The 17,908-nt window shown below is 44.1% G+C and overlaps 1 protein-coding gene across 1 annotated transcript in view; it reads left to right on the forward strand.

Moving 5' to 3' along the window:
* The window catches only part of SLMAP (sarcolemma associated protein), a gene marked incomplete at its 3' end in the record, with an annotated part of 130,632 nt that overhangs the window by 56,376 nt on the left and 56,348 nt on the right, over positions 1 to 17,908 (forward strand). The window contains exons 3-4 of the mRNA XM_015407061.1: positions 13,547 to 13,694; positions 17,797 to 17,869. Coding sequence (XP_015262547.1) covers positions 13,547 to 13,694; positions 17,797 to 17,869 — 221 coding nt within the window. The remainder of the gene's footprint in view (positions 1 to 13,546; positions 13,695 to 17,796; positions 17,870 to 17,908) is intronic.

Raw genomic sequence — 17,908 nt, forward strand, 5'->3', positions numbered from 1 at the left:
GATTGGTAGTTGCCTATTACAGTAATCACAATGTCTTGTGGCATAAGCTTTTGTGATACAGAGTCCTCGCTACATCAGATGCAATGAAATGGCTATAATCACCATTTGGGCCTGCAGCTAGTGTAATCCCAGGCTGACTGGATTGTTTACTTTTATGTCTGTTGTTTTCATCTTTGGTCTGCATAATAATTCAACACACCTACCTTTATTTATTTATTAAAAGCATTTCTTAGCCACCTTTCTCCCCTGTAGAACTCAAGGTGGCTTACAGTGTAAATAAAATGATTATAAAGACACAGTAAAACCTATATGAATAAAACAACAATTATAAAAACACATAAAAGGCTACAATTTAAAATGTCAATTAGGACTGCCAATAAATAAAAATTAAATCAGTCAGATAGTCCTAATTAAAATTGAGTTCAACTGCCTCCTGAAGATCAACCATGAGGGGGTTATGCACAGGAGAATGCCCTCTCTTGTGTGCCCACAAGACAATCTTCTTTGATTGGTGGGACAATCAGGAGAGCCTCTCCCTGTGACCTTCATTCCTTGGCAGGAATGTACAGGAGAAGATGGTCCTTCAGATATTGTGGTCCCAAGCCATGTAGGGCTTTAGAGGACAAAACCAACACTTAGATTTGGGCTGGGGAGTGTATCAATAGCCAGGAGACAAATTTAGAAGGAGAAATAGTTCAAAAATTGTATATAAATGTATGATCTTGAATACAAATGTATAAGGAAATAGATCCTGAGCAGAAACATCTTTTATTTTCTTATTAGGAGATATCTATAATAGACTTTCCTTTTGTACTTTGATATATTACCTATTTGTTAAATGTAATAGCAAGTATGCAGAAGTGGCAAAAATATATAGTACCAAATATGTAGTAATTATGAAACCAATAATGTAGTGCAGGTGTGTCCAACAGGTAGATCGCGATCTACCAGTAGATCGCGGAGGGGTCAGAGGTAGATCACCAGCCCCATGTGGTCTCCTGGTTTGCTTACCAGTAAATGACAGAAGGTGCATTATAAATGGGGGGGGCGGTGGAGCCCAACTTTTGTGGGTTAAAATCTAATTTGAATCAAATTTGAAACTTTATTTTCATGGTGGTAGATCACTGGCACTTTTGGCCGGAAAAAATAGATCACTACCTGTTCGATGTTGGACATGCCTGATGTAGTGGCAAAACAGATTAGTTATGAAATTTGGAATCTAACATGGTGAATATAAATGTAGGGATGGGTCCGAACCTCATCATGAACCTAAATTCGTCACGAAAATCGGCCAATTCATGGTTTGTGAGCCAAGAATCGTGCGCTCGTGCCTGTAACGAAGCTCCCATGACCCTCAATGGTTTTTATGGAGCTTTGTGCTGTTTGTGTCGGTGGTTCGTGCGGCAGACACACTGGTGCAGATCAGATAATCATCAAAGCAGTGGAGGGATGGACTTCTGCAGCCCTGGAAACACCAATAGTGGTCCTCCAAACACGAAACAAAAGTAGGAAAGTGTGAAAGAGCCTGGGTCGTGGGTGGAAGGAGATGAGGGAAAGGCGGAGGAAGGGTGTGTGCTGGCGGTGGCAGCACAGGAGAGAGAGGAGGCAGAGAGAGGAGGCTTAGGGGAGAAAGGGAAAGGAGATCTTTTTGCAGAAGAATGGGAACTTCAGGAAATAGGCCAATGGGGCAATCAGAGAGAGGCTGGCAATTGAGGCCAGGCCATAAAGGGGGACCCTAGGAGGTCTGGAAGTCGAGGATTGCAGGGTTGGAAGGAAAAAGGTGGTGAACTCCTTTTGATAGACGCGGCGGGAGTTCCAGGAAACCAGCCCATGGGATAGTCAGAGGGAGGCCAGCAGATGAGGCCAGGCCAAAAGGGGGGACTCCAGGAGGCCTGGAAGTTGAGGATCACAGGGTTGGAATAAAGGGGGGGATCTCCCTTTGGTAGAAGAGGAGAGGCAGCTGGAGAAATCCTGCGAGTTTGGCTTCTCTGGCATGCGGGGGGGGCATTCTACTGCATCACAAACCTCACGAAACAACCTGTTTTGGTAAATGGGAAGGTTTGTGGTTCATGAGACCCCATGAAGTGGGACAAACCTCCATTTCCCGGTTTATGCCCTTCCCTATATAAATGTACTCCAACAGAAGTAAATATCATTGTATTTTATGGACAGTGTCTTAAAAATTATAATAAAGGGTGTGTTGGGGAGAAAAATTCTCTGTTTTATGTAATGTGTGTGTGTGTGTGTGTGTATATACACACACACATATATACATATATACACACACACACACACACACACACACACATATATATTCCCCTTTCTGTATTCCCTTTATACTATCACTGTTTTCTTTTAAAAAAAAAAAAAATCTCACCCGTGTAATTGCTCCTGGTCCAGCTCCTGGTCCAGCCCTGTCCAGCAGTCTATCTGCAACATTTTGCACTAGCTGCAGCTTCTGAACTTGGCTTTTCAAGGGAAGTATAACCCCATCCAAGACAGAAGCGATCTCAAGTACCTTGTCTGCTTTTCTACTAACCCAGCGAATCTCTTTTTTGACAGAGTTAAGTTTTAGCTTGTTCACCTTCATCCTATTAAAGCCTACTAAAGACTCCTAGCGCTGGTTCAGAAATTCCATCCTTGGAATTTGGTAGAAAAGAAAGGTAGAGCTGGATATCACCTGCATACCTCCTGATGATCTCTTCCACGGGGGATAAGATGGAACCCTGAGGCATCCCACAGCCCAGTGGCCATGGGGCAGAGCAGGAATCCCTCAACACTACCTTTTGAGATCGATTTCCCATATACGGCTTGAACCACTGTAAAATGGTGCCCCCTTAGTCCCTGTGCTGAGAGGCAGATCAGTAGGATACTATGGTTGATAGTATTGAAAGCTGCTGAGAGATCCAGCAGAACTAGCAGGAACACATTCCTCTCTCTAGTTCTCAGTAGAAGTCATCACCCAAGGCAATTGCTGGGTCCTTCTGGTCTTACTTGCAATAAGTCTCCCCTCCTAGCCTTTTCCCTTTTCTTCTAGTACCTATGTGTACGTGTGGGGGGGATGTATTTGCCAGCTACTTCACATTTCTGACAAAGTGAACTCTGGCTCACAAATGTTTATGCTAAATACAGCAAGTATATTATTCTTGGTTTTGGTTGCAACAGATTAACAATACTACCCCTTTGATGTTTGTCTTTAAATAATAAAGTGTAAGGTTAGTATTAACAGTTGTTTTGTTAGATGAGAATACCCCATAAAGCTGTGTCTCTGAATAACCTTGAGTAGGATGAAACTTTTAAGAGCTATAAGCTGCTTGACCTCAACACTTCACAACACAAGTAATTTTATGTGTTAGTCATTCAAAAACATGTGTGTCTGCTTCTAAGCTGTTTAATGAGTTCAATTTCATTAGCTGAAAATCAGTTCCTGATGAGCTTTCATATGGGCTGAATAAGCAAATACAAAACTTAATGCAGGCATGAGTTTGCCTGAAGCATCATTTGCTTGTGATGTTGATTCTGCTTAATGAAAGAGGAATCACTCAATTTTAGATGGATGGCATGTTACTCCATCCACATACAAAGATAGAATTGAGTACAAAGAATAGAATTCTTTTTTATAATAGATTTTTAATTTTAGTTAATAAACTCACAGACGTAAAACATGAACTACAGTCGTACAGTCATCTAGCCAGTTTGGTACAGCAAGTTTGGTGTAGTAGTTAAGAGCGGTGGACTCTACTCTGGAGAACTGGGTTTGATTCCCTACTTTTCCACATGCAGCCAGCTGAGTGACCTTGGGTCAATCACAGTTCTCTCAGAGCTGTTCTCTCAAGAGCAGATTTGAGGGGTAGAGCCTGGGGAGGGCATGGTTTGGGGTGGGGAGGAACCTCAGCAGGGTATAATTCCATAGAGTCCACTGCCCAAAGCAACCATTTTTTCCAGAAGAACTGATCTTGGAGATCTCCAGGCACCATCTGGAGTTTGGCAGTACTAAGGGGAGGGCCAGGCCTGTAGATTTGAGGGGTAGAGTAGAGCCTGGGTGGATCAGGGTTTGGGGTGGGAAGGGACCTCAGCAGGGTATATTATGATAGAGTCCACTGCCCAAAGCAGCCATTATATCCAGGAGAACTGATCTTGGTCATCTGGAGATGAGTTGTAATTCCTGGGAAATTTTCTGTAGGGGAAATGACGTGCTGTGGCTGGGGAACATGGTGATTTCTGGGAGATCTCCAGGCCCCACAGGGAGATTGGCAACCCCAGTGAATACTTGGGGGAAGAGTGGGAGATGTATTTTATCTCAGGACACATTCAATTACTCCCAACAGCAAACTGTTTAGAATGTTGGAGGCAAGGGCCAATCATGCCACATATGCAAACAACCTCTGTATTCCGACTGGCTAGGGGGAGTGAATGACGTGCGGAATAGATTGAGGCCCAATGAACCTGCATATGCAAATGACCTTGAAAGGCTGGCCCAATCAGGTAGTATCAGCTACGCTGCCATGGAGGTTGGGGAGCTCGGTCAGTGTCTGGTTAATTGCTACTGCATTCCTTTCTGTGCTTTTTCTGCTTTGTGCCGAAATGCTTATCTATACAGATGTGCAGGAGGGAGTTGTATCATCTAGGTTTTTCCTAGGGGCCGTGGGAGAGTGTTGGTTCTCAGCTGTAGCTACCTAACGGTCTCCAAGCTTTATCCCACGTGCAGGAGGGTGCCTAATTGGCCAGTGTTCTGGGGGGGGGGGTGGCAGACGAAAACGAATACCCTATATCCTATTATGCCCAAGGGGTAGCCGCCATTCTTAACAGTGCTTATGTTACTGCAATCTATAGCTCTGCAAAAAAAGTATTACCGTTCCTGAATGCGTGTACTTTGTTGTTGGCTGTGGGTTCTGACAGGTAGAAGGTGAGTCTTCAGGAACACGGCTAGCCTTTTATATATAATCTAGATTAGACTACATGCTTCATTTTCCTTTTTAGGGAAAACACAATGTGTCATATTGTTTCTTTAAAGGACTTCTTTTTCTGTTAAGTTGCAGAAGAGTTATGACAACCCCATAGGGTTTTCAATTAAAGAGATGTTCAGAGGTGGTTTGCCATTGCCTGCCTCTGCATAGCAACCATGATATTCCTTGGTGGTTTCCCATCCAAATGGGCTGACCCTGCTTAGCTTCTGAGATCTGATAGGATCAGACTAGCCTGGGCTAGCCAGACCCCTTTATACTAGTGATTCTCAGCTTTAGATATAGCAGCCATAGGGTTTGGGGTTTGTGGGGACCTCATAGGGTTTCTTTAAGGTATTTGTCTGCTTAGAACAACAGTATATTTTGATTACTTGTTCCAGTGGTCACAAGGTCTTCCTGTCTTTGGAAATTGAAGGTTGGTTACTTTCCTAAGGGTAGGGTAGGAATGTTTTACTGCTTCTCAGTCGGATTTCTCTGTAACTGAAATATTAAGCTCTAGTGATATGGGTGTGTCTGAATTCCTCCTTCAGCTAGAACTACCAAAGGATTCTATTGGGCAACATTAATATGCTTAATCTAGAGTGAGGATATGTTATCTTCAGTTATGTCTTTTCAGAATGGATTGTTCAACTTCTAAGCTCAATTCCCAGAAACCTAATAAAAATAAAAAACACTGCCCTTCAACTAGAACAGATAGAGGGGAAAAGTAAAATAAAATGTGAATATCATCTGAAATGACACTGAATTCATTCTTTGTCTTATTTAAAAGTAGACTCAGTATAGTGTGTAGCTTAAAAATTGAATTTCAGCAAAAAGAAACTTGAAATTCTGTGCCATAAAAGCTGAATTGTGTGATTGAACCAATTGTACATATGTGTATTTTAGGGGACAGGCTTAATACTTTCTTTGCCCACTGATTCTTTTATTCTGTTGCTCTCACCCAGGGCATTTTTGCTGTTAGTCCAGTTTTTCTGTCTCTCACACAGCTGGGAGGAAAAGGTTTTAAAATGATCTGGCATGCAAGCACTTCTCCATTTAAAAAAACCCTGATTTTTCCAAGTGTTTGACACTGCAGCATAGCCTCAGTCTTAACTACAGCATCTGAGTCCTGGTTTAAATGACCAGGCGAACAAAAGCTTATAGCTGGAATAAAACATTGTTGGGGTCTCTCTCTTTTTCTCTCTCTGGCATGCTCTTTCTGTCTCTTTCCCACCCCGTCTCTTCCCACCCTCTCTCTGAAGAAGTGTGCTTGCACACAACAGTTTATACCTGGAATAAAACGTTGCTGGTCTTCTTAAAAGTGCTACCGGACTTCATTTCTCTCTCTCTCTCTCTGGCTCTTTCCCCTCTCCTCCCTCCCCAGGGGAGAAGGGGGAGGAGCCCTCAGCCAATCAAAGGAAGGTTTTCTTTCTCTCCTCTGCCAAGCAGGAAATAGGAGCAACTGGGGAAACGCAGCTTCAGTGCAAGAAACAGGATGGAGGAAGCAGCAGACAGCCAGTTGCTCACGAGCTGGATAGAAGCCCCACAGAGGCCAGATCCAGCCCACAGGCTGTATGTTTGATACCCCTGGTCTAACCAATACATCCATCCTTGCTGCTGAGCCAAGAAACCAAAGGGATTTGCTCATTTATAGCTAGGGTAGAAAGAATGAACATTAAGGAGAAGGGAGGGAGAAGTGGAAAGAAAACAAATAGATGGGGAGAGAGGAGTGAAAGAAAGGAAAGAAAGAAAGTCAGGAGTGGGGGGAAAAGTGGCTTCTTGCTTCTCACACAACTCAACATTGGTTCCTTCACTATCCTGGCTGCCCTTTCCACTGCCCAGCAAGAGTGGGATTCCAGAGAATCCGGGCCACCCACGGCTCAGCTTGCTCTTCCAGCTTCTTCCACATGGGAAAAAACTCAAGCGATCCCACACAGACAGGTGAGCTGGCCATACAACGTGGTGTGCTTCCCCCCAGTGGCCCGTCACCTCCCCCCTCCTCAAGCCTAGTTCAGGCCTCATCATAGGCCCACCAGAGAGGGAGGAAGGCCAGGTGTTGCTGCAGTTAATTCGGGTGGCCCACTTTCCAAGGCTGCATCCACATGGCCTTCTTCTGGTGTGCCAGCATGGGGGGGGGACACTCAGCAAGGAGGAACTGCCCCTGATTCCTGGCCTCGGCTGCTGGGGGGGAAGCCGGCTGCTGCCCAGGGCCGTGTGAGGCAGTGGGCCAGCCACGCATATGGCCAGCAGCCAATCCGGGAGCCCCTGGGCTGAGGCGAGAGTCTGTGCACTGCCACCTACAAGCTAGTATGCCCAGTGCACACGGTGCACCCTTATGGGAACACTGGTGGTAAATGGCCCTCATCAATTGAAAATTCCCCAGCACAGTCACATTGAGCCTCCATTTCAGGTCTGAAATTCATGAGTTCAGTGAAAAAGCCTTTTACTGTAGAGTTCATCCTGCTGATAAACAGAGTCCTTGACTCCAGATTGGGTACTCAGAATTCAAAACTAACTGCACTTGGGTACCTTTTTGAAAAGTGGTGACATTTCAGCAGGTTGTCACAACCCTGCATTTCTGGCAGCTTCAAATCCTGAAAATACCTTGCAGGAGTCTGCTGAGCTAGAATTTGCTATCCAGACAAGTCTTGGTAATACATGCCAAATTGACTGCCTCTTCTGTGATCTAGCTCTGTGAAAGGCTACTACTGGCCTGGCACTCATCAAAAGCCATGAGACCAACATATCGTCTTCTGGCTTTCAAAGAAGGAAATGAAGTACATATAGTCTTTTGTTATGAGCTCATCTAGTTGTTAAAAATGAATATTTAAAGTACATAACTTTTGGAAAACTGTCATTTGACACACATAGCTTTCAGTGACCTAATAATAAATAAAATAAATTTGCATAAAACAAATCAGCACATAAAATTTACACTCTTTTTGAACTTCAAAACAGATAGACAGTGGGTAGCAGATATATACATTTTTAAAATTAAGCATTGTATTTCATAAAATAAAAATACCTTTCTAATATTGCAGTCCAGAGCCATTGTTACACTAATGAATGTATATGAAACTGTACTGTGCTAGCAAAAGTGTTTGGATTGTAACAGATTAATTGGAAGTTATGTGGTTTTGTGGGTTGAAAAGTGGGGTAACTGTGTGCAGCTGTATGTGCGAAGAGAGGCATTGGAGGCTCAGGGATAGGAAGCTGGTTGGGTGCTTAAATGTTATGTCTCTGTTGCAGTTTATTCTTGTTATGGAATCCAGCCTTGGCTTATACGCTGAAAGATGTTCAACTGAAATGCTAAACATTGATACATTAAATTCAGAATACGTGGCTTAAAGTTTGCTACAGACTAAGGGCTGGGTAGAAGACTGTAAAAGTAGAGAAGCCAAAAATATATGGATTTAATTGAATGGAAACTTTAAATGTTGAGGTAATTGGGTGAAACTCAGTGCAGTCCTATTACTAGAATCAGTACAGTCAGGGGTTTAGCCAGGATTTTTTCCTTTGGGCAGCATTTAAATAAGCCACACACGCCCCAGGCTGTCTCAGAAATGGTAGGAGGTGCTGTGGGGGGACTGAGCCTGGGACCTTGCATGACTAGTGCAACCACCAGCCCAGCCCTGTCCGTATGGAGATGTCAGGAAGTGGTTTTGGTCAGCTCTGGCTTGGGCCCAGGCAACCCTGACCAGCCCAGGGCGAGCCCCTCGTGGGCTCCACATCCAGCCCCAAAGGGGAACGCCTTGCTTTACCTGTAGCGCCATTCTTTCCTTGGGGGGTTGGAGATGGTATGGCTAGTCTCTGCCATCAGCGCTACCTGCCTGGGCCCACTCCACCCGGCTTTTTATAGTGGGTGGCGGGCCCAAAGTCTGGCATCCCTTTCTCGAAAGGTGCCTTTCCTTCCGGGAAAGAGCCTCCATGGTGGTGCATTATAAATAGGCTGCAGCCCTCACAGCGCCCAAGTCACTGTGAGCTGCGAGCAGACTGCTGCTCTGCAAGAAAGACAGAAGAGGCATCCCAGCGGCAGGCTTCTGGAGGTAAATGGCTGCAGCAACAGCTTGGTGCAGCATGGCCACAGTGCAAAAAAAAACACAAAAACATAAAAAGGTTTTCCTGTGAACCAACTAGATGGGAAGTTGGGAGGCCTGGGCAGTAAGTCAGGGGGCCTGGCCACAGTCTGAGCCCATTCGTTTGAATGAGGTTAGAACAGAGTAACTGCATAGCAGTCGAAACGTTGGCGCACAGACCACCTGAGTATCTTAAACCTGTATTAGGTGAAATATTTAGCTGTATTATTATTGTTGGAATAAGCTGCTGAGACTCCAGGGTGTGATGTATTATAAATTGGGAGAAAGTTTGTAAGTTGTGTAAGTCTGTTACGGCAAAGTAAAATGGAAATCAAGAGGTCACCTTTAGAGGTAGTAGAATGTTGACATTTAGGGGGTGGTAGTGGAAAAGTACACCTGTTACTGATACCCCAGTGAAGCTGTCCTGTGTGAAGAAAAGGTGATAGTGTGAACAAATGCCCCTATAGAGTTGTTTCAAACAGCACTCTGTTTCCAGCATTATAAAGGTTTCCCTTACTCGAAAGCTAGTCAAATCTGACTCCAGGGGGCAGTGCTCATCTCCGTTTTCAAGTCAAAGAGCCAGTGCTGTCCGAAGATAGGGGGATATTAACGAGTATTTAATGCTTCATGTTTCAATGTCTTGTTTTATTCGTTTGATACTGTTACTGTTTATAGGTTGATCTGATCTGTATTTCCTTTCTCGTGTGTATAGACACAAGCAATTTAGTGCCATGGGAAGAGATCAAGTTGTACGATGGAAGAGAGGGGCGGTACTGGAGCATATGGTTATGTGCCACCCAACTGTAATGGTTGAAAAGTTTCTAGAAGCTTGATTACATGACACATAAGCATTTAAATGTTTGTGACACCTGTAACTTTAAAAAAGAACAAAATTGATTGTGTTGGCATATGATTGGCACTATAGTTTAGAGTTACTTACTTTAAATACTTTTGGTTATATTTAGGTGCATACATGTATGTAAATATGTGTACTTTAGCCTCCCATGATACTTCCATAATCAGTTAAATGAAATGCTGACATTTGTTTCAGTAGATTAATGTTTTGTTTTATCCATTGTTTTATGTTTCTTTAAATTAGTATATCTAGGGTTGCTAACCCCCCTGGTTTGGCAGGGGTCCTCCGCTTTTTTGGGGGTTCTACCCGCCGCCGGCCAGCTGGCCACCGGGGAAGCCCCGCCCCAAGACCCAACACCCGCAGGCACCCCTCTCCCTGCACTTAAAGGGGCTCTCTTTAAGTGCAGGGAGCTGGTGTTTCCTGCACGCCCGATCGGGTGTGCAAAGCCTTCCAGCTCTCTGCACTTAAACGGACCCCTTTAAGTGCAGGGAGCTGGCGTTTCCTGCGCACTTGATCTCTAAGCGGAGGTGTGCGAAACCTTCCAGCTCCCTGCACTTAAAGGGGCCCCTTTAAGTGAAAGGAGCTGGCAATGGGCATGTGGGGGGCGGACGCCTCCAATGTGACATCACATTGGGGTGCCTTGCCCCCTCCGGGAACACCCCCAAAGTCCCCCGCTGGGGGCTAAAGTGGACTTGGCAACCCTAAGTATATTCCTCCACCCTCTATACTTCAGAATGCAGAGAATGTTTCTTAAGACAATAGAACAAAGTCTGAGTCCTCTGGCATCTTTAAAGGCCAACAAAGTTTAATTCTGGGTGTAAGCTTTTGTGTGCATGCACACTTCTTCAGATACTGAATTAAATTTTGTTGGTCTTAAAGGTGTCACTGGACTCAGACATTGTTCTATGGCTGCAGGCCAACACAGCTACCCACCTGAATCTTTCCTAAAACCAGTTGGAGTCTAGCTCTCAGTTGTAAGGTAGAGCATCATTTGTGCTGGTGGGGGGGATGACTTTTGGGCAATTGTGCCTATCACTGACTTTCAGTCACGTAACAATCAAGCAGCTTTCTACAGCTCACCCGCCCCCAGTCAGCCCCTCACTGGGAAGGGTGGGATCAGTGGACCTGAGGGCTGCAGTTTCTATCTGGTCCATGGCTCTGGTTGAAAAGGAAGGTGCTGAAGGTGCACTGGGCATTCAGGAGCTCTCTCCTAGCAAAGACCCTCACTTGTATTCCATGCTTTCAACTTTTATTTCTGTTGTGGTTACCCATGCTTTGCTATTTCTGCAGGGGTTGCTGGTTAACAGGGCTGGGAGTGAATTTTATACAAGGCTCTGATTGGTTAATTGGCCATAGGTTTTTTGCCTTCCCCATAGCGAAGAGTGTATACTATGTGTATTTGCTTGTACCATTAATAAGAGCATAACCATCAAAACTGGGTGTTGGCACTGAGGCATTGGCTGGGGAACGTTGTACAGGTTGAGCAGGGTGGGCTCCCTGAATGACCAAAACCCCTTAAGGGGTTCTGAGTGTGTGTGCACAACAGCCAACCTCAGGGCTGATTCATTGACCACACCCCCAAGAGAATGGTGAGTCTCCTTTCCTTTTCTCCCTTGCTGCCTCTGTACCAGGATGCCCCTTCACAAAATTCACAAAATTCCTACGTAGTGTCGCCTCCCTCTCCTTTCAAAATCTACCTTTTCCACAAACCCTTTGGCTCCACTCCCTGACCAGAAGTCAGTTTAAGTACACGTCATAGTCAGCAGGGTTTATTTACATTCATCCCTGTTTGTTCTTCCATTGCTCCATTCTTCCCTCCCTTCCTTTTCTCTCTCCACTTTTTAATTGAGGGATGCATCAAAATTTAAACTCTAAGCTCTTTGGGGGGAAATTATATAAATTCATGGTACTACATTTTTAAAAAGCACAATAGAATTAATCTGCATTATACAAGTGGGGACTCACAAGAAACGTGTGGGAGCAACTATCCCATTACCTCCACCTTTGCTTCCTCCCCTCTCCCCCTACTTCTCTCACATGCTTTCTCTCTCCTGCCACCTCTCTTCCTGCCACCCCTCTCCTCCATGCCTCTCACTTCATCTCTTTTTCTGCCCCAACCCATCACTCTCTTTCTGCCTCCCCACCTCATTACTTTCTATCTCTTTCTTCCCCCATCAGTTTTGCTCTGTCTTTTTGCCCCGATTCCACCGCACTCTCTTTCTGCCTCCGTCACTCTCCTGGCCACCAGTCTGTTTCCTCCCCCTGCGCAGCAACAGCAGTGCTCCCAGCCGCCACCTGCCTCCTCCCCCCACCAACACCAGTGGCAGCAGCAGCTCTCCAGGAATCATAATGGATCTTCCAACTACAGACATCAATTCCCCTTATGTTGCCAGCTCCAGGTTGGGCAATTCCAGAAGATTTGGGGGTGGAACATTGAGATGGTGAGGTTTAGTGACCTCAGCAAGGGAATGCCATAGACTCCGCCTGTTAGTTCCCTGGCAATGTTAGTCCCCCTGGAGGAAATGGCTGCTTCAGAGGATGGAGTTTATGGCAGCTGAGTCTGAGGTCCATCATCTCCTCAGACTTCACCTTCCCTAGGTCCTGCCCCTCAAATCCACAGGAATTTCTCAATCTGGAGTTGGCAACCCTATCTCCTTCTCACCCAAAAGCCAACCTACCTTCATCAGCCCCTCTGTTTTCAGCTTTCTGTCCCCCCCCACACCCGCAGCCTCTACCTAGGAAAACTACTGTTTTTCTCTACATTGGGGACGAAAGGAGCTTATATTATCATCTTCTCCTTTTTATCTGCACAACAACCCTGTGAGGTAAGTTAGGTTGAAAGTATGTGACTGGTCCAGAATCACCCAGTCAGTTTCCACAGCAAAATGGGGATCTGAACCTTGGTCTCTCAGTCCCTACTCTGAAGTTCTAACCACTGCACCACACTGGCTTTCATAGGGTGGCTACTGTTGAACAGGAGCAAACAGCCAGACCTAGCTGATTCATGCGAGTCAGGTGGTATCGTCCCAGTGTTTGCTGCCAGGCCTAGGGTTGCTAACCTCCAGGTGTGACCTGGTGAAATAACTGCTTTGAAGGGTAGACTCTGTGGCCTCTCTCCTCCCCAAACCCTGCACTTCTCAAACTTCACCACAAAATCGCCAGGAATTTTCCAACCTGGAGCTGATAACCCTAGCCAGGCCTGGCCCTAATGTGTCCTTCCTCAGAGGCCAAAATAGGCCTGTAAAGGGCCCTGCTCCCTCTCCCTGCCGTTTACTCACAGAAACTGAAGCCCAGAATGCTGTGGTTGCCTAGTGACAGCCACTGAGGGAATCCATTTTTAAAGCTATAGGCACTCCTTTTATCATTTTCAAGTTTTTAAACTCCCTAGTGTGTTTTTAAGACGTCACATTTTTCTGCAAACCTGTGGTTCTTTTCAGGTTTGCAGAAAGATCTGTCTTGCCCATCCATAACTCAAGTCACTGGATTTAAGTATCCAAAGATTTGGCTGACTTCGCTATTAGAATATAAGATATGCAAGAAAAGAGGGGGTTCTCCTGTGTTTTTCTGGACTGGGTACCATTTTTATGTGTTAGGTTAGAATTTGACTTCTAATCTTCATTGTAATTTTTCACCTTGCAGATGACTTACAGCAGTGTCTGTTTCTCTTACAGTTTTATCTTCAAGACACTAAAAGTAGTAATGGTACCTTTATAAATAGTCAGAGATTGAGCAGAGGATCTGAGGAAAGCCCACCATGTGAAATTCTGTCTGGTGATATCATCCAGTTCGGCGTAGATGTGACTGAGAACACACGGAAAGGTAAGGGTACAGATCACTCCCACCCCCTGTTAATTTAGATTCTCAAGAAAAAAGAGAGCTTCCAAGAAATACAAAATAGGTAGTGTGGATCTGACTTTGTTTTCTGCTTTAAAATAATTATTCATGGAATCTGGCAGAAACACCTTTCTGTGTTCAAACATTGTATATCGCTTTGACAGCTGGGGATGTGTCCGTTCTTCCAGATAGTAACATGCTGGTAAGGATGCCTTTCATATGCTAAAGTTTAAATGCCTAGTTATTAGTTAGAATGCAAGATAGAGGACAAAATGAACACTACCAGTCAAGTTCTGTTCAAATACCATCTGTTAATTCTTTCATTTTCCATTCTGTATTATTGTAGCTTAACTTTACTGGGCTCTACTATGCTGATGACAGTTACTGTAGTTACTGTACTGAGTTGGCTATGCTGTTGGTAACTGTGCCTTATGTTTCTCCACATGGTCTTGTGATGATTTTCCCAGTTATTTCTTTACATTCATATTGGTGCCAAAATAAAAAATAAAAAGAAAGTAGAATATACAATTATTTGCATAGTTCTTGCATTTAAACTAATTTTAAGGAAAGCAGTGCACTGGACGTAGTCTCTTCTCTCTCTCTCTCTCTCTCTCTCTCTCTCTCTCTCTCTCTCTCTCTCTCTCTCTCTCAGAGCACAGCTATCTTGACATGATAGGTACTGGTTGTAAAATGGATTTTATCTATTTATTTATTTATTTATTTTATGAATGTGTTGATCTAAAAAATATCAATCATGTCTCTAAATTTCTTTGTTAATATGTTACTAAAGAAAGAGTCAGAGCAATAGAACTGTTCTGCAATATTTTATATACTACTGCTTGTATTTTATATCCCATTAGATTTCAAGGAGGATTACAGTGGTAATCCAGCCTCATAGCAGTCATGAAAATGTTGCTTGGCCAAGGCTAATTTCTTAGCTGTCCATCACATTTTTATTCCACCCTTCCTTCATGGAGTTCAGGTCCACGGTTCTTTCTCTCCTGCATCTTATCCTCACAACAACCTCTGTGAAGTAGGTTAGACTGATGGGTCACCTAGTGAGAATCATGGCTGAAACCCCAACACATTGGCGGCAGTAAAGTGCTGATACTATATAACACTTTTACTTTTATATTATGGACTCACAAAGGGCGCTTTGACTCTTGAAAACTCATACCCTGTAAATCTTGTTGGTCGCAAAGGTGCTACTGGACTTGAATCTAGCATTTCAAAATTAGTTTGTTCAAGTGGTGTTCACTAATTTCATATGCTGACTTAAACATGTCGGCCTTATTTGGATGCACAGAGTATATTCAGTCAAAATTGATTCTCTGTGCAATGGAATCTGTGCTTTGGCACTTGAATCTGGCAGCAGCACCTTTAACAGAATCTCTTTTAGGAGCAGCCCTTATGTGATACTGGACAACACAGCTTTAGTTAACCATCTCTGAAAAAGATGGTTATCATCCAGAGTACCACATGTGTGAGCACTAAGAGCTTTCATGTGTGCTTAGGTCCACATGTGCTCCCCCTCCTTTTGTGGACTGCTTCTTGAGTTGCTTCTGCTGGAAAAGGAGAATTGCAGAGTCTCTCTGCATGGACAGAGTACTTACTACATGTGGTGCTTTGGATCCCAGATTCTTTGAAGGAATGTCTTACAAAGCAGTCCTTGTAAGATCTCTTACAATAAAACCTAGAAAGCTAAAGTTTTCTTACAGTCTACCCATTCATAATTGTTGCAAAATATTTCTTATTTTACACAAATTCGGTGCCTTCCATGAAGATAGATTCAGGTGGGGAGCCGTGTTTGTCTAAAGCAACAGAACAAAGTTTGAGTCCAGTGACACCTTTAAGACCAACGAAGTTTAATTTTGGGTATAACCTTTTGTGCCTAAGTTCACAGAATCAGCATTGCTGTCAGGTGGCCATCTAGCCTCTGTTTGAAAACCTCCAAAGAAGGAGAGCCCATCACCTCCCAAGGAAGCCTGTTCCATGAGGAACCACTCTGTCATAAAGTTCTTCCTAGTGTTTAGCTGAAAACTCTTCTGATTTAATTCCGACCCATTGGTTCTGGTCCAACCTTCTGGGGCGACAGAAAACAACTCCATACCATCCTCTATATGACAACCCTTCAAGTACTTGAAGATGGTTATCATATCACCTGTCAGTTGTCTCCTCTCCCGGCTAAACAAACCCAGCTCCTTCAGCCTTTCCTCACAGGACTAGGTCTCTAGACCCCTCACCATTTTCATTGCCCTCCTCTGGACACGTTCCTGCTTGTGTATATCCTTCTTAAATGGTGGTGCCCAAAACTGAACACAGTACTCTAGGTGAGGTCTAATCAGAGCAGAGTAAAGCAATACCATCACATTGCATGATCTGGACACTATACTTCTGTTGATATAGCCCAAAATCGCATTTGCCTTTTTAGCTACTCCATCACACTGCTGATTCATGTTCAGTGTATGGTCTACTAAGACCCCTAGATCCTATTTGCACATACTACTGCCAAGGCAAGTCTCCTCCATCCTATAATTATGCATTTGATTTTTCCTACCTAAATGCAGAACTTTACTCAACAGTTTATACCCAGAATAAAGGTGCCACCGGACTCAAGCTTTGTTCTCTCCCAAATTTGGTGAATAGCAACATTGGTTTGGATCCCAACTAGTATTTCTGAGGGTACAGGGACTTCCACTTGCAGAGTGTGATTCCCCCCCCCCCTTGCACATGTCAACTGAAAAAGCAGGGAGCATTTTTTGCTGTCACAGGTGTTGCCCTGCAAGCCTATCAGTGTTTTTATGGAATATGAACTGTGCAAAGGGACTGTACGGCATGGAGACCTGGGATTACCTGTTGAGACTGCACACCTGAAAGAGGGACACCTTCCTTTAGTGTTGCTGCCACAGTTGCTGCCAGAGTCATCAGACATCTTACCTGCTGTGAGATGAAGTAGTTCCATAAGCCTGTACACAGCCTCAGACGCCATGCCATGGATAAGCACAAGGACAGAGAACTTCAAACTCCATTAGGAGTTTCTTCAAGCACATGTAGGCAACCCCTCTTCCCCCCTCTTCCAGCTACCTACAAATTGAATCAAGAGACTCTATTCATAGTTGCTTAGCAACTAATTGCTCAACCATCAGCAAGCCAGCTAGGGCCATCAAGAGACAATAGCCCTAGCCTGATGATTCAATCATCCTTCATCCAGGTGCCAGTCCTCAGTCTAAGTTTCTAGCTCTCAATATTGACCCCTCCTTAGTCCGCCTCCCCTCTTCCAGCCAGCCAATAGTATGTTTTATGGGACGGACTAACAGAAGGTGTCACAGAGGGATGTGACCAGCCTAGCCAGCCCCCCCCATGTTATAAAAGATGCTGACCGACCACATGGTCGCTCTCTGACCCTCTCCACGACCCCTATCGAAGCTTTGACCCTCTTATGCCCATCTTGCTATCCACATACCCTACCTCCATCTTTAACCTCTAGTCTGTAGCTAGAGTCCACGTTCTGCCGGTTCAGAGCACGTGTTCCCCATTTTCTATTTATAAACCCCTAAATTCTTCCATTGGAATGGCTCAATCAATGAAGACAGGTAAATATTGCCCAACCAACAAATGTCCTGCTAATGCAACTGTGTTAAGGATCTATCTTTATTTCTTAGCATATGTATAAAGGTGTGTGTGGTTGTGTATTGTTTGAATGATATATATCCTCCAGTAAAAAGACATTATATTTTACTGAATACAGTCTCTGTGTCTGTTCTGGTACTTACAGCAAAGGTGGGACTTCTGTATACATTGGTGTGAATCCTAATTTGCCTATTGCCAATTAATAATCATAACCTCCCCTAGACTAATTCAGAATTCAAGGCAATTTGGCTAACACAGGGAGGAGGCAGAGAAATTATACTCTGTGAGCAGGAATCTGAGCACCCTCAAAAACTCTAGTTGGGATCCAAGCCATTGTTTACAGTCTTGTAGATGATAGGACTACTGGAGTAATATTAAATACTTCAAGTTGTTTTCATTTTTCATAGATTCTTATTGAATAATGATTTAAATCTTACAATGTTAATGTTCTTTCCAGTCACCCATGGATGCATTGTTTCCACAATAAAACTGTTTCTTCCAGATGGTATGGAAGCTAGGCTACGGTCAGAGTAAGTGTAACTTTAAGTCTGGTTTTCCAATGTCCAGCA

Source organism: Gekko japonicus, unplaced genomic scaffold (genome assembly GCF_001447785.1).
Source record: "Gekko japonicus isolate JY-2015 unplaced genomic scaffold, Gekko_japonicus_V1.1 scaffold2234, whole genome shotgun sequence".
Classification (NCBI taxonomy): domain Eukaryota; kingdom Metazoa; phylum Chordata; class Lepidosauria; order Squamata; family Gekkonidae; genus Gekko; species Gekko japonicus.